At 38.5% G+C, this 14797-nt stretch overlaps 2 protein-coding genes across 2 annotated transcripts; one reads left to right on the top strand and one right to left on the bottom strand.

The window, feature by feature from the left end:
• The first annotated feature begins 683 nt into the window (after nucleotides 1-683).
• On the top strand, nucleotides 684-2351 carry LOC109139470 (adenylate kinase isoenzyme 1). The gene is made up of 6 exons (XM_019263254.2): nucleotides 684-817; nucleotides 902-937; nucleotides 1030-1193; nucleotides 1771-1887; nucleotides 1978-2169; nucleotides 2265-2351. The coding sequence occupies exons 1-6, from the start codon at nucleotides 772-774 to the stop codon at nucleotides 2328-2330; spliced, it is 621 nt and encodes a 206-aa protein (XP_019118799.2). The 5' UTR covers nucleotides 684-771; the 3' UTR covers nucleotides 2331-2351.
• Nucleotides 2352-7465: 5114 nt separating this feature from the next.
• Nucleotides 7466-14567, bottom strand: nop16 (NOP16 nucleolar protein homolog (yeast)). Its single transcript, XM_010730829.3, has 5 exons — nucleotides 14342-14567; nucleotides 13507-13615; nucleotides 11064-11130; nucleotides 10046-10152; nucleotides 7466-7920 (listed from the first exon to the last, which is right to left on the bottom strand). Exons 1-5 carry the CDS (start codon nucleotides 14446-14448, stop codon nucleotides 7777-7779), a joined length of 534 nt encoding a protein of 177 aa, XP_010729131.2. The 5' UTR covers nucleotides 14449-14567; the 3' UTR covers nucleotides 7466-7776.
• Nucleotides 14568-14797: the final 230 nt, after the last annotated feature.

Genomic DNA, 14797 nt, shown 5'->3' with positions numbered 1-14797 from the left:
TGTCTATAATAACCAGATCCTGAAATGTAGATGTGACATGAGGGTTTTCTGAATAAAGAGCACTAACGTGTACATACATACACATACACACACACACACACACATATACACACACACACACACACACATATATACATATACACACACACATATATATATAACAATGTGTGTGTGTGTGTGTGTGTGTGTGTGTGTGTGTGTGTGTGTGTGTGTGTGTGTGTGTGTGTGTGTGTGTGTGTGTGTGTGTGTGTGTGTGTGTGTGTGTACTATAGTACACACACACACATATGCCTCTAAATCCAAGTTGTGTCAACTACTAGAGGATTGTAATCATTTAAGTAACACGGAGTACAAGTGGAGTAAAATTATATTCTACTTACAGTACTTGATTTATATACAAAAATAGATTGTTATGATATAATATTTAAATAACAACAAACCACTTCACAATAATGTAATTATCATTTAATATAGTTTGTAGTCTGCATTATTATACATTATAGTTATGAACAAGTCAAAATGTTTCCTCATTTGTTAGATATATATATTACTATTATATTATTATTATTATTATTATTATTATTATTATTATTATGTTACCTTTTTCCCGTAGATACATTTTCCTGTGGTTTCTTGTTCACATAACATTATTAGGTGACAACAGTTGCCATGCCAACACTGTTTGAGTAATAGCACAAACCTCCACTAAAGCAAGCACAGTGAAAACAGACTATAGTAGATCAGGCTAGCACTTTGCCCTGCAACTAAAACATGGGAAACATGTGTAAAACTGCTTCCACAGTCGACTGTCAAGATGGTTTGTTGCCAAAATCTTCTATTAGTAGATTTAACTGATTTATTTACTTACTTATGGACTCATAACTTGTTTTGCTCATTTCAGACAAACTTAAAGATGCCAAGATCATCTTTGTTGTGGGTGAGTACATTCATTTCGCACCATACAAAACATCAAAACACTAACAGCTATCCCTGATCATGCTATAATGCTTTTTTGTCTTTTCTTTTCAGGTGGGCCTGGCTCTGGAAAGGGCACCCAGTGTGAGAAGATAGTTGCAAAGTATGGCTACACCCACCTGTCATCTGGGGATCTGCTCCGTGCAGAGGTGTCTTCTGGCTCTGAGAGGGGAAAGCAGCTCCAGGCCAGCATGCAGAAGGGAGAGCTTGTCCCCCTGGTAAGAGACTGGACCCCTTAAGTGTAATTTAATAATAAAAAAACAACAACATATAATAGAGTAAGAAAGGATCACTTTATACTCATCTTTATATGCTTGTGCAATCGTTTTGTTGTGCATCAAAGTGTGTGGACAGAACAGACAAAATGGAAATATGTAAGTTATTACAATATATACAAATATAGATGGCAGTTTATTACGTACACCTACACTGTAGTTAAAATTAATGCAGTGTAGTTAACAGCCCTGCAATAAATCCTACCTTTATGAAGGTTATAATCATTTTTTAATTATTATTATTATTTTTTGTCAGTCTTAAAGAGGTGTTGGTTCAGCTTTATTGTCATTTTGGAGGCTGTAGCTTGTGGTGCTGTTGAAATAAATTTCATTATACCAAGAGGTATTCCTGTTATTTAGCCTGCCCTTATTGATATTAATGGTGAGGACACAATAACAGGAACACCTGTCAGTATAATAAACTGGCAACTAAGTGTATTTTCTACAACAGTGTATTTTCTATAACAGAGGTGTCACATCATTGTGAAGGCTGATCATAATGTCTTGGGTCTGCTTTCAGGACACAGTCTTAGACATGATTAAGGACGCCATGATCGCCAAGGCTGATGTGTCCAAGGGCTTCCTTATTGATGGCTACCCCCGTGAGGTGAAGCAGGGCAAGGAGTTTGAGAAGAAGGTAGGAGAGAGGGCATGAGATGCTGGTCTATAATTCATCCCATCCCAATGAAAAAAAAACGTTAATCCATTAAACTGTCTTTGGTTCCAGATTGGCAAACCCTGCCTGTTGCTGTACGTCGATGCAAAAGGAGAGACCATGGTCAAGAGGCTTTTGAAGCGTGGCGAGACCAGCGGCCGTTCTGATGACAACGAGGAGACCATCAAGAAGCGCCTGGACCTGTATTACAAAGCAACCGAGCCAGTCATTTCCTTTTATGAGAGCCAAGGCATTGTCAGGAAGGTGTGTATGACTGGTGCTATGGTAAAAAATCAAAAATCATGCATAAAACTGTATGTGTAAGATTCTCACATGTGGTGCCATCTTGCTCTGCCCAGGTTGACTCCGAGCTGCCAGTGGATGACGTCTTCGCCCAAGTCTCTGCGGCTATTGATACACTGTAGTAAAACAACATAGCTAGATGAGCTGTGCCTGTTGTTGTTGTTTTTTATTCTCTCAGAATCAATTTCACAGGGACAGAACATGAACAACATCAGAAGTAATACCCTACCCACTCATTTTGCTTAAAATACTTAAGGCCATTCATATCAAAAGATGCCTTAACTCTACTCCTACTCCAGCAATGGGAGCTCACACAACAATGAACCTGCTTAAAGCAGCTTCTGGGAAATCCATTTGTTCCTTTATATAAGTCTTGCTTCCAGTCTGTGCTGAGCATGTATGTGGATGTCTCATTTCAAAAAGGTAGCTGTACAGGAGGTGTCAACCATCTCCTAACCTTTTAAGGCATCTTCTCTCTGGGGAAAACCTGCACTTTACACAATGTTCCCCCCCCCCCCCTTTAACCCTGCCCTGTAGTGTTAGAGTCCAGACTTCACGGGAAAATAATCCTTTCTGATTGTGACATTGAGCAGTTACAGAGATCGCCCACTGTGGACAAACTGGTGAAACTCTGCATACATGTACATTTTAAATCACTACTGAATTCATTTTTTCAACTTTCATGAACTTCATACATTTACAACTATATTTAAAGCACAGAAACGTTCTATTTTTTTCACCAAGATGTATACATGTAACATGGGTGTCTATAAAGTAGTATATGTAACAAAAAGAAAATCAAAGTATAAAGTAACTATAATATTTAAAATTATTAGTCTATTAGTGGTGATTTTGTTTAAATACTTGAAAAATACACTTTCGAGTGACATGCAATCTTTAATACTACTATCCAGTTAATAATAATAATAATAATAAGCGCGGTGGATAACATATAGTGTGCGCCTTGCACGCACACTCAATTAATCTTACATTATGATGGTTTAAGGGTCATAAATGACATTTTGCTGTTCTTAGATCATTAGCACCAGTAATTTACAGTTTGTCCTGGCACCACAGGACAGAACAAAGCTATGGTGGACATTTTACGTCATTTTAAATTCAGGTTGGCAGGTCAGACTTTGGTCAAGTTCTGGATGAGACTTTGTTAGTAGACTATGTTTAAAACGTAACAGTGACATGGTAACGTTAACGGTAGCATGTCTGTTGTACTTAATATTTTTTAAGGTCCTGCATTTAAGTAAAGTAAAAGTATTTTCATTTTCATATATCTTGTTAGCACTGATGCATTATGCCTCCAAAAAGTAAGCAAAAAGTACAATCATGTCTTTTGAAATGTAATGAAAAGTCAAGTACAAGTACCTTAAATTTGTACTTACTTAAGTAATATAAGAATATAATTAGTTATCCTCCACATGTCATTATGTAGCTTGTAAATCTTAGGATGTCATCATTTAATTTCAGTCAGCAAGTGTACAGTTTGCATGTTAATATGCTAACATGTATTATGATGCTTTATTATGAAGCATTAACCACATGTACAGGTGAGGCTGACAGGTGTGTGGTCATTAGTTTTAGTCTTGAACACAGTCTTCCAGAAAACAACTAGCTGCTGGCTACAACACTGAGTATTCATACCTAACCTATACCATAACCTCTAGTCTGCTGCTGCAATGATTACGTGTCCTCCCCTCCTGAAGGTGCCATGGATGTTTTTACTCGATGGTCAAACACGTGACTCTGCAAGAACCTGCAGTTATTCAGTGGAACGAGGCAGTAAATGATTGACGAGGATAACAAAGGTCAGTGGTAGATGTAGGTCAAACTATTGTTTTGCTGTTAACTTGTGCAACAGATGAATCTGAAACAACAAAAGACAATAAAGATAATGTCCCCCAGGTCCACATGACTCAAGCAGGGAGGGAAAATAACTTGTGTGTTGACTTTACAATGTAACTTGTAGGTTTGTCTACTGTTTATCAGATGATTTCTTGAATGGCATGTAAACCAGAAACCTGGTCTCTGTAATCGGGTGGAGAGAAACACGATTTCCAGGTGGATTCAAAGTTTCACTGCCCTATCTTTGGGTAACTTGGTTCCTATCAGCTTTTTACGCAACAGCATGGCTGTTGGCTGAAAGAGAAAAATGCCTTCTTTGATGTGAAATAACTCGGACTGAAACAGACTCAAACTCAAATTTAAACTCAGCAAGTTTAAATAAGTACTTTTCCACTGCTGGACATTTGTTACATTCAGACACTTTTGCCTTCAGTCATTAAACTGCCCATTGTTTCGACGGCCCATTATTCCAAAACCCCAATAGTCCGAAAAATGTCCCATTGGACTAAAAGCCCATTTATCTGACAGTCCAGTATTCCAGAAAAACAAAAGCCCATGGCTCCAAAGGCCAGTTGTTTTCTGAAAATACACTCCCTTTTTTCCCTTGGTATCTTTGTGGATTTGAATGTGCAGGAAAGGACGAAGTCAGGTGACCTTCATCTTACATGGTAACAATAGTCAGGTGAACTTTGTTATGAATGGTTTGAAACAATTGCAATTTGGTTAGGTTTCAGAAAAGACTGTGGTTTGGGTTGAAATAAATACAATAGTTAAGTCAGTTATGTTTCTACGTAAGTTGGCGATACCATATTGTGCATTTTTGGAAGAATGGGACTTTTGGTCCAATGGGACATTTTTCAGCCTATTAGGGTTTTGGAATCATGGAATGACACGGTCAGTCTGCCGTGACAGACAAAAGCCAGATAGCTGTGTTTTCTACAACTAATAAGCAATCAAAGGATCAAAAATAAGGCCATGGGTAGGGCAAAATCTGGTTAGTGAAAGGCTTACTATGAAATGTTTGACCGCTTAGATATGCAGCAATGTGCAAACAATGAAGCGTTTTATGAGGAAGGAAATGCATTCAACCCAATGTGAGTAACAATGAATATAAACTACAGGATACACTTAAAGGCATGTAAACAGCACCATTCATCAAAATATTTAGTTCATGAGCAAATACTAAAATGAATGAAGTTGCCATTAGCCCAAACTGTGCGTAGTGTTTAATAATATTACCATATTATTACTATAAAGCTTAAAATAATGTAATGTGATATACTTGCAGATTGGTGCAGCTTCTGCAGTATTGTGGACGTTTTACCAAACTGTTATGGGGTTCCAGACCATCTATGTTCAAACACTGACCTATGGCCAAGATCCGGCTACGCCCAACTGGTAGGAGATCCCGGGGTAGACCCAGAACCTGCTGGAAGAACTATATACAGTATATAAAAGGTTAGACAAGCTACATCTCCCAGTATCCACTTTGTTTTTTAATGAAGCCATGAACAAACTCAGCCGGGTACTAAGGTACAGTTTACATGAGTCACAGTCATGTGGATGTGATGTGACTCATAAGTCATACATGTTCTATAGGCGACCGCATTGGCGTATTTATAGACAAACTGTGCAGCATAATAATAGACACTGAGAAACTTTATGCAGTGCCTTTTCTTTCTCTTGAAGCTGCTTCCACCAGCTTTATTGCTCACATTTAAATTGGATGCTTCTCTCAGCATGATCTAGGTTTATATCTACCTGCCAAATTCGCCTCTGTTGTTTACTTCACACTGTTTTATCCCCCGGAGTCATCAATGCAACCACAGCTTTTCAGATAATGATGCATTTGTGTTGCTGCAAATTCACACCAAGGCTTGGCTGAATTAACTGTTCTACTCCACCCCTGCATACCATAGACCTATTTTTGTCTCTTTTCCAATCAGACTGAATTTATGCCATTACAACACTGTTTGGGGGCATCCATTTTCATTTAGACATCTTACGGTCAGAGGTCAAGAGACCACTTTGAATGATTGGTACCAATGGATGCCGTAGGTTTTTTGGTTTTCTTTGCTACATCCTCTCATAAGTAAGGAAAATAATATCGGCTGAGGACGATGGTGTCCTACCGTAGTTTGAGAGGTTAAGCTTAATCCAACTACACCTTTTATGATATTAAAACTTATTTTTCAAGTTCAAGGCATTCAACAAATGAATCTGACAGTGCATGGTGGTGGTTTCCTGCTACGTAGAGGTCAGTTAAAACTGATGCTTTCAAATGTTTTTTAGTTTTAAATTTCATTTCAACAAGTGGCTTTATACTTTATAACTCAAGCAGGTTTCTTTAGATTGGATGTTGAGCACTTCTTCAGCAATATGAGTTTTACAGTATGTTTCTATCCAAGCCTGATAGTTTATTCCTCTGTGCCTCCAGTGTTAGCCAGAAAACAGTAAAAACACATCAATGAGCAATGAGTAGGTATTGTAAAATAAATCTTGAGCTGAAAGAGCTTTTCGAAGATTTAGCTTTCATACTTTCCTCTAATCTTTGCCTTTCCTTTTGTTGATTGCTCAATGATTTTACCTCTTCAGGCCTCTTACAACGACTAACAAAACAAATATCACTCATTTGTTGAGCTCTGCTGAGGGGGCGCAAATAGTCCAAAAAGGTTCAAAACAACTAAATTAATGCTGAAAACAGTCCACGACAACTGGACAATTTCCTCTGGTTAGAGCAATGTTTGATTAAATCTACAGCAAGCAGCCATTTAAAGAAATAACTAAACTTTTTAAAGAAGTAAACTACATACTTGTGAATGTTTTTTAAAGATTTACATCAACTTAGAATTGAATCACATTCATGAGAAAGTATTCAGACACACACTAACACTGTTGGTTTTGTTCTTTTCATGGGATTCATGAGATATCTTAAAAAAAACACCAGACTGATCCTGTTAAACCTTCATTTGCTTTCCCCTGCCTGAAGGCAGACTCACAGAGAATCCTGTGCCAGCATTTCTTGCAAATGTCAGAAAATAAAGACGATAATTTATTTTCTAGAGCACTCAACTGTCGATTCAAAGCTTTCGTTTGTGTTCGTCACCACGTCATGTTCAAGGTTAACTTTCTATCCCATCATCCTGTTCATCTTCACTTCTGTTAAGTGTGACCTAAACTTCTTATTCTAACCCGACTGTTTTCATCGGCACAAACTGAGTCAATTGGTTAACAACTGTGTTGTAAAAATTTTCCACGCAGTTTTAAAATAGCTGAGAAACATCATCATCAACAGTTGATGGTTTAACTGAAGATTTAGCACGTCAGTCTAGCGTGACTATACGGTGATCAGGAAATCTAAGGATGTTTTTCATCCTGGAGGAAGAAAAACACATGTGCTAAATGAGCTTAAGGGTGTTTATATCATACATATGTTTAAAAATACATCTCAGTTAATTATGTTTGACGTTCAGAACATACAGTTGAGATCGAGAAGTAAAAATAAAAACAGGAAGTCTTGACAGAGAGGATCATAACAGGAGAAATGTCCAAAAACATCTGTAAAGGTCCTCAACAAGAAACACAAGTTGGTGCTTGTCCTCCAACTGGATCATCTTATTCTGATCCTGGGTCTGCCAATGTCTTGCTTCTGTCACAGTCTGACCTGTGAATGAGGTCCATCTCATTAAGTCCGGAAGATGGTTTGCCAATCTACTGGGCCATCGGCTGCGGAACAGCTAACGAGTTGATGAAGGCATTATAGTGCTCCGGGTGGCAGCGTTTGTACTCGTTGATTTTCCTCTTGATCTGTTTCGGTGTGTCCTGGTAATAGTTCTTCTCATCCCTGGCCATCGCCTGCAGGGACAATAAAGAACAAGACAGTTAACGTTTGGTATAAAAAGAAATAGTGGTCTGTTTTGGACCGCAAACTGAGACAAACAGAACAGTTAAAAGTTATTTAAATAAATTTAATCACAACTTTAGGTGACCATGAAACGGAATGCATGTTATTTGCTTATTTCCTGTAAAAACAGACAGCCCCTGCCCCTCATGGCCTAACTGGGGCTGAGCACAGCATCCAAAGCCAACAGTGGCCCAAACCAAGGTGGTTTTCTTGCCAAGTTTGGCTCCTGGCAGTCTGTTAACATTTGCTGCAAGGCTAATCTAATAGCAGAGCTGTACTCTGGCCAGTAGTTTTAGGGGTATTCTGGGCTAGATGTAAAGCCATCTTCTTTAAAATCAGGTTGTGGCTAAAAAGACAAATCGTACATTTGAAGTCATCTTACTGGCAGCACAGGTCCATTTTAAGTTCTGAACTACAGTAAAAACCATAAATCTATCCAGTTTTAGAACATGGAGGGTTCGTGCACGTTGTCTCTACTTTGAGTTTGATGATGTGTCGATCAAGAAACACATAAAAATACATTTTCGGGCGGTATAATTCATTGCTGCAGTCACATGCAGGTGACTGACTCAGCTTGTCAGGGATGGAATATTTTTTATTGAAAGATGCTTTATTGCAGAAAACTCACACAACATCCTCTGTTATTGACTGGTTCTGACTTGGCAGTGCTCCCAGTGATGATTCAGTTCCATTTAAAGCAACCATTTGAATGAGGAACTTTACGGATAAAAGCTCGAGTGATTTCAACTTCTGCCACTCGCCGCTTTGAGCAATAAAAACTCGCACTAAGTGCTCAGCTCAGCCTGTGATGTTCCCCTTCGATCTAAAGTCATGAAAAAAACTGACACTGAGAAAAAGAAAATCATGGAAGCAGAATCTGTCCTTCAGCTGTGCAGCTTCGCTCAAAGTTTTTCTAAAACCAAAGCAGAGGAAGGACGCCGTTATCATCGGCTGCGCTGAAGATAAAAATATTAATCTGACAAATAAAGGATTCCTCCGCAGCGACTAAGCACGTCCAGGATGGTACAAAGAAAACGTCTCAGACCTTGGCAGACAGCCCTCATATCTCAGACGTCAGAGCGTCCTTGAATGCACCATCAGGGGAAACTTTTCCAAACAGTTCCCATAAACATACAGATGAAGTCCAGCCAGTGAATATCAAATCTGGACTCACAATCAGCTGTTAGTCCACATATGTGATTGTTGGTTTGATCAATCCCCGAGCTGAGTTTTAAAATAATAATATAACATGGGCAAATGCTGATTCCTTTTCATTGCAGGGAGTTGGATAAAAAAGATCAATGCTGCTTTCATGCCTATATAATAAACATGAAGCTACTATGAGGTAAGCATTTAAACACTGGACCTTAAACCAGAACTGGGAACTGCCAAGAATCTGAACTTATGAAATTCAAATTCAGAAAGGTCGTGTCTCAATGGTGAACCCAGATCTGGAACTCTTGCACTTGATTCAGCACAGTAGCGCTTAACCCCCAAATTCTAACAGGCCTGATCACTCTTGTTCTAGATTATGATTGTGAATAAACCACAAGCGGCTTTCCACTTTGCAGAGAATATGCAGGTGGTATATTTTTGATTGGATGCTACATCAACCAGCAGAGAACAGATCAAGCATGGCGGATGTCAGAAACAGTATAGGAATCTAGTCAATTTTCAAAATAAAAACACCCTGTGCAGACTCTATTCTTGTCTCACAGAGTTTAAGCATGTTAGCAGTTAAACAAAGAGAAAAACAAGAAATCTCTTGTTTTACCGAGTGACAGATTTATTGGAGTGAAAAGTTGAGAAAACCTTTAGAAAGTCAAAGTAATGTGGTATAAAGTGTGACAAGGGAGAAATCTGTGGTGGATAAATGTAGGCTCAGTATATGTCTTGGTCATGGGGTAGATTATGTCAGAAGTTGTAGTGAAATCAGTAGAACCCAATGGATGCGTGGAAGGTAAAAGTAACTCTTTAAAATTGACTAAACATAAAAACTGGTCATTTAACCTCCCAGTCTTTCTTATTGTGGCAACATTGTCCGGAACACATTCAGGCTTCGGTTCTTGCTCTCACCTTGTAGTTGTCGCTGTGTTCTCGGATCATGTACTGAGCGTACTCAATCAGGTCGGAGGATAACGACTTGGAGTCTTTCTCTGGACGGCTGGCCTCGTCCTCCAGTTCTGTTTGAATCCACACAAACACAAAATCAGGATGTAAAACACATCTGAGAGGCAGAAAGATTTATGTTTTTTTTTTTTTTTATCTTGCTTCGTGACAATACAAGGGCATCAAAATAAAGGGTAGGACTGAAAAAAATATCTGCAAATCTCAGACAGAACTACCACTGTTGAGAGGCATTCAGCGCTGAAGCTTCTAGTGAAGAACGTAAAAGTGAATCTCTACTTTTATTTACAAATTGGTGGTATTGATTATTTAATGGAATTTTCTCGTCCTTTAAGCCTGTGTGAAAAAAACAACTGCCTCATTATTCCAAAGAGACTGCTCATTGGGAGCAACAGAGGAAGGAAAATACGTTCATTAAAGTTTATAAATACAAAATCATATACTTAATGCTAGATGTCACACTGGAGCAGACCAGAATCCACTGACAAAAGCAGCAATTTTACCTTGCAGCTAATCATAATTCTGATTTGGTTTAAAATAAACCCTTAGAGGTTAATGGCTCTGCTTTTACTACAACAAAAGTCAACCTCATCCACAAGAAGCACTGCATTTACCACTTAAACCGTGAGTATCTTCTGGAAATACTTACTTTATAACGTAAATGGGGCATATTGTACCTTATTGTGGGAGAAAATAAAAGGATTGTTGTTGAGTTATCCTTACAAATAGTATTTAAACCTGCTGTGTTTTGGGGCCTGCTAAGATCACCTGAAGCAGCAATAAGTTTGACGCCGGGTTGTTTTCCATCTGTGTTAAGTCATTGCTCGATTAAAGTGCTTGTACCATCTTTTGTGCTTGGGGTCTAGCTCTGATTGTCAGACCTCCGGTGCAAAACAAATGAAGAAGAGCTGGAGAATGAAAGAAGTAAAGACTTAACATGATGAGGTTTTCATAAGAAATGACTTACGGTTGAGAACGTAGGGCTTGGTCACGATGCCGACGGGCGCTTTCGTCGGCCTTTCTCTGCCGAGGAGCTACAAGTGTGAACACAAACACAATATGAAGAACAATGGAGGTCATGAGACAGCGTGTTTGGATTCTCCGTTAATCGATCAGGACGGAGGAGCATAAACATGTTTCTTCGCAACAGATCATCCATCATCTTCTCTAATGTGACACGACAGGTATGAAATGTGGGGTTTTCCAAGAGCGAGGCAATTTCAGGATAACACTGGAGCCGAAGTGTGCGTGCTGCTGCTGCTGCCCAGAGGAGGCAAAAAAAAATTCATCATTTATGAGTTGTTCGCTGTCATATTAACAAAATTAAACTGTGTCTCAGGCTGCTGCCCAGAGGAATCCTGTGAATGAGTCAGTGAAGACAACACAGAAATATCATAAAGCATCAAATTATATATTAATACACTCACTCAATGAACACTTCATCAACTGAAGTTTGTTTTAAGGTGTTTTGTTCGTGTGGTTAATCGTCATAATCAGGTCTCTGTCACCCCCTTCTGACACAAACAGAAACTACAGGACGTGAACAGGTTTTAAAATCCTGACCTGTTGGATTTACATTTGCATGCTCTTATTATCACAACTGAAAACAATAATCCATCAGCTGAAGAGAGACACACTAATTCAGCTACTTGACTGAGTGTATTGAATCTTGTTGCGTTATCATCTTAGTCACTCCTCTACTGATTTAACTCCACTGACTTCCCGTGTCACCATGCATCAACTTCAAAATCCTATTATTGACCGAAACCTATCCCCTGACTATCTCACAGACCTCCTTCAGACTTATACCTTACATAGGAGGATATAAATATCAAACATCAGTTACTACATGACAATCTCCAATAAGGCCGCATTCAGACAGAATCAGGCGCTAAGGTGAATCGCTGTAAGATTGTTTGGCGTTGTGTGGGGTTAACCGCTTTGAAACAATCAAGAAAAAACTTTATGTCTCTCAACCAGTGCTCGTTGTCTCTCTCAAACCATCGGACATGAACCAAACAAAACTCCTGAGTGTCGCCATTTTGCAGCATGAATTGTGAGCAAGACTCAGATTTAGAAGCTGGGTACTTGAAATAAATACACAGGTAGATTATCAGAGTTTAGTCCACCAAGAATCCACCTGGACAGTCTCTGCCTCAGAGACATTTCAGGCTGACTGTGGAGGTTTGACCAATCCGAGCATCTGATTGGCTGCCGTACCGTGACGTTAAGCTGCATTTTTCTAATCTTTTCAACTTCTCCACTACAGGTTGCTGCATTTTTTTTGGCGAACACCCCTGCGGCCAAAATGCATAACTCCAACTCAAATGATGGAGGCCGAAAAGTAACAAACAGTAAACAGTCTATGGTGACAATCACATCACAGACTTCTTTAATTAAATTACTATACAATCTAAATCTATATCTGTTTGCTATTTTCAAACTACTTTTGCACCCGTTAGTATTTTATATTTGCACCAACTGCTGCACATCAATTTCCCCATGCATAAATAATCTTACATTAGCCAGTGTTTCTAATATGTATCATTTATTCAGCAGCTGAATGTGATAAAGATTCTTTTACCAGTTTCAGAGTCAGAGTCCTCTGAACAGGTTCATTAATGTACAATCACATTATTAAAAAAAACGACTTCCCTATAAAGAGTTTCATTTATGAAAGTGTAGTTGAACTTCAGATTTTAGAGAATTATGGCAGGAAAAAATGGACAAAAAGGTGCGACGGCACAGAGTTAATATCAGACGTGTTCAGAGCTCATCCAAAATGTACAGAAACCGCCTTTATGACTCTTTAATGAATCTAATCTCAGCCACATTAATGTGTTTGATAAATGAATTCCTTCATACTGACTGCCTACAGAGAAAATGAGGTCAACATGGCTCCATAAAAGCTTTGAGGGATGTAATTAACCCTGCAGACGAAGAAGAGAAGACGACGCCATGCTGGTCGTGTATTCAGATCGAGATGTAGATGAGTTTTCTTTGTGATTTGTTTCAGACACGCAAAAGTATTGTCAATTTCTTCACTAAATCATCCCGGAAATAAGAACAAAGATAACAGAAGCTTTGAAAGTGTTATTTAAATCTGAATATAGCTTGATTATTTTTAGTCTGGAGAGTTCCTGTTTAAGCAAAAGACAAAAAACCTCAAAGTTTTCTTACCTACTAAACATGTAATAATGTTCATTAATTAGGATTTTCTGCCCATTATTCATGAAAGCTCACAGTGCACATGTGTAATTTAATAAAACATTGCTTCAATACGTGTCATTGAGGTAAATGTGACAATTAACAGTGATTTCAGGTGATATGGTCAATCTGAACATACAAATTGTGGATATATAAAACTCTTCAGGTTTAATGAACTAGAGGAAACTTCCGCGTTCACTTACACTTGGTTTCTTTATTGGCAGAGATCGATTCGGATCGAAAGCCAGACCCATCTCCTGCAGATTACGGGCTGAGGACTTCCTGTTGTCCCACGCATTTCGAATTTGTTCACTGAGAAAAAAAGACCGGGTTGTAAATACAAAGATATATCGGCAAACATCAAGTAATTTCACAACAGAACTGAAAAATTTAGTTTTGTTTTGATAACTAAATAAAGGGTTTTCTGTAGTTTTTTAATCAGAGCAAAGAAACAGAATTACACTGTAAAACCTTAACAGTAACCCGTGTTTATAAAAGCAGTGGTAGAAAGTAAATCTGGAAACATTTGTACTTGGAGTATCTACGTTTTAGGACACTTTACACCACTTCTACCTCACTATAACTCAGAAGGAAATATCGCATTTCTTATTTCACCACATTTAAGATGCTGATGGGACATGATGTAAGTACTACATACACTGTGTATTGGTATATCAGTGTATTCCTTAGTGGTCGGAGCTGTAATTAACAATTATTTTCATTTATCAATTAATCTGTCAATCACTTTCTCAATTAATTGATCAGTTGTTGTGTGAAAGTGTCATCAAATGTCTGTTTGTCCACAAAGATATTCAGTTTACTGTCACAGAGGTCACCGTAGTGATCTGGGCTGCAATTAACAACTGTCTATATAATCCGTCAATCATTGTCTCGATTAGTAACATTTAGAAAGAGTACTCTGACTTGCATGGAGTATTTTTTTTAGCCTGTGGTACTTCAGTATCCGAGTATTAACGCCTTGTCACGTGGAGTGAGCATGTCCACAGTTAGCTGACAGGAGCTAACAGGCTAACATACTTCTCTATCCTCGGGTTGCTCTTCTTGATGAACTTCTTCTTCAGCTTCTTCCGGTCCTGGTTGTAGTCAAACTTCTTTCTCCTCGCAGACTGCTTGGTTTTCGCCATGTCTGTGTGTTTTTTAATCTGTCTCAGCTGAGGTTTTGTCGCTGGATCACTGAGGAAAACACGACAACGTGCAGGCAGCAGCAGGAAGTACGCGTTTGTTTTGTTCCGGTCATGTGACCACAGTTTTTTTTTTCACCCCATTAATTTTCATTTTTATTTTTTTTATGATATTTTATTTGATTATAGCTCATACGCTGGTATCTGTCACCGTGTAATCATAAAACAATATTATTTCTAAATTAATATTAATGATCTAATTAGATAGATAGACCTTGTGTTACAGTCACAGGTAGGTAATACAACACAAAACAGGCATACAGTATACACAAGGCATGCGGTAGATACGTAT

Source organism: Larimichthys crocea, chromosome XXII, assembly GCF_000972845.2.
Source record: "Larimichthys crocea isolate SSNF chromosome XXII, L_crocea_2.0, whole genome shotgun sequence".
Lineage (NCBI taxonomy): Eukaryota > Metazoa > Chordata > Actinopteri > Sciaenidae > Larimichthys > Larimichthys crocea.
The sequence above is the reverse complement of the archived record's forward strand: the minus strand, read 5'-3'. Positions and strand labels throughout refer to the sequence as shown.

Excerpts from the sequence above, each read along its gene's own strand:
- LOC109139470 (XM_019263254.2), top strand. The coding sequence starts at position 772 with ATGGGAAACATGTGTAAAACTGCTTCCACAGTCGACTGTCAAGATG. Across the intron at positions 938-1,029 it reads CAAGATCATCTTTGTTGTGG|GTGGGCCTGGCTCTGGAAAG; the intron begins GTGAGTACATTC and ends TTTTCTTTTCAG. Across the intron at positions 1,888-1,977 it reads GCAAGGAGTTTGAGAAGAAG|ATTGGCAAACCCTGCCTGTT; the intron begins GTAGGAGAGAGG and ends CTTTGGTTCCAG.
- nop16 (XM_010730829.3), bottom strand. The coding sequence starts at position 14,448 with ATGGCGAAAACCAAGCAGTCTGCGAGGAGAAAGAAGTTTGACTACAAC. Across the intron at positions 13,616-14,341 it reads AGCAACCCGAGGATAGAGAA|TGAACAAATTCGAAATGCGT; the intron begins GTATGTTAGCCT and ends TTTTTTTCTCAG. Across the intron at positions 10,153-11,063 it reads CAAGCCCTACGTTCTCAACC|AACTGGAGGACGAGGCCAGC; the intron begins GTAAGTCATTTC and ends GGATTCAAACAG.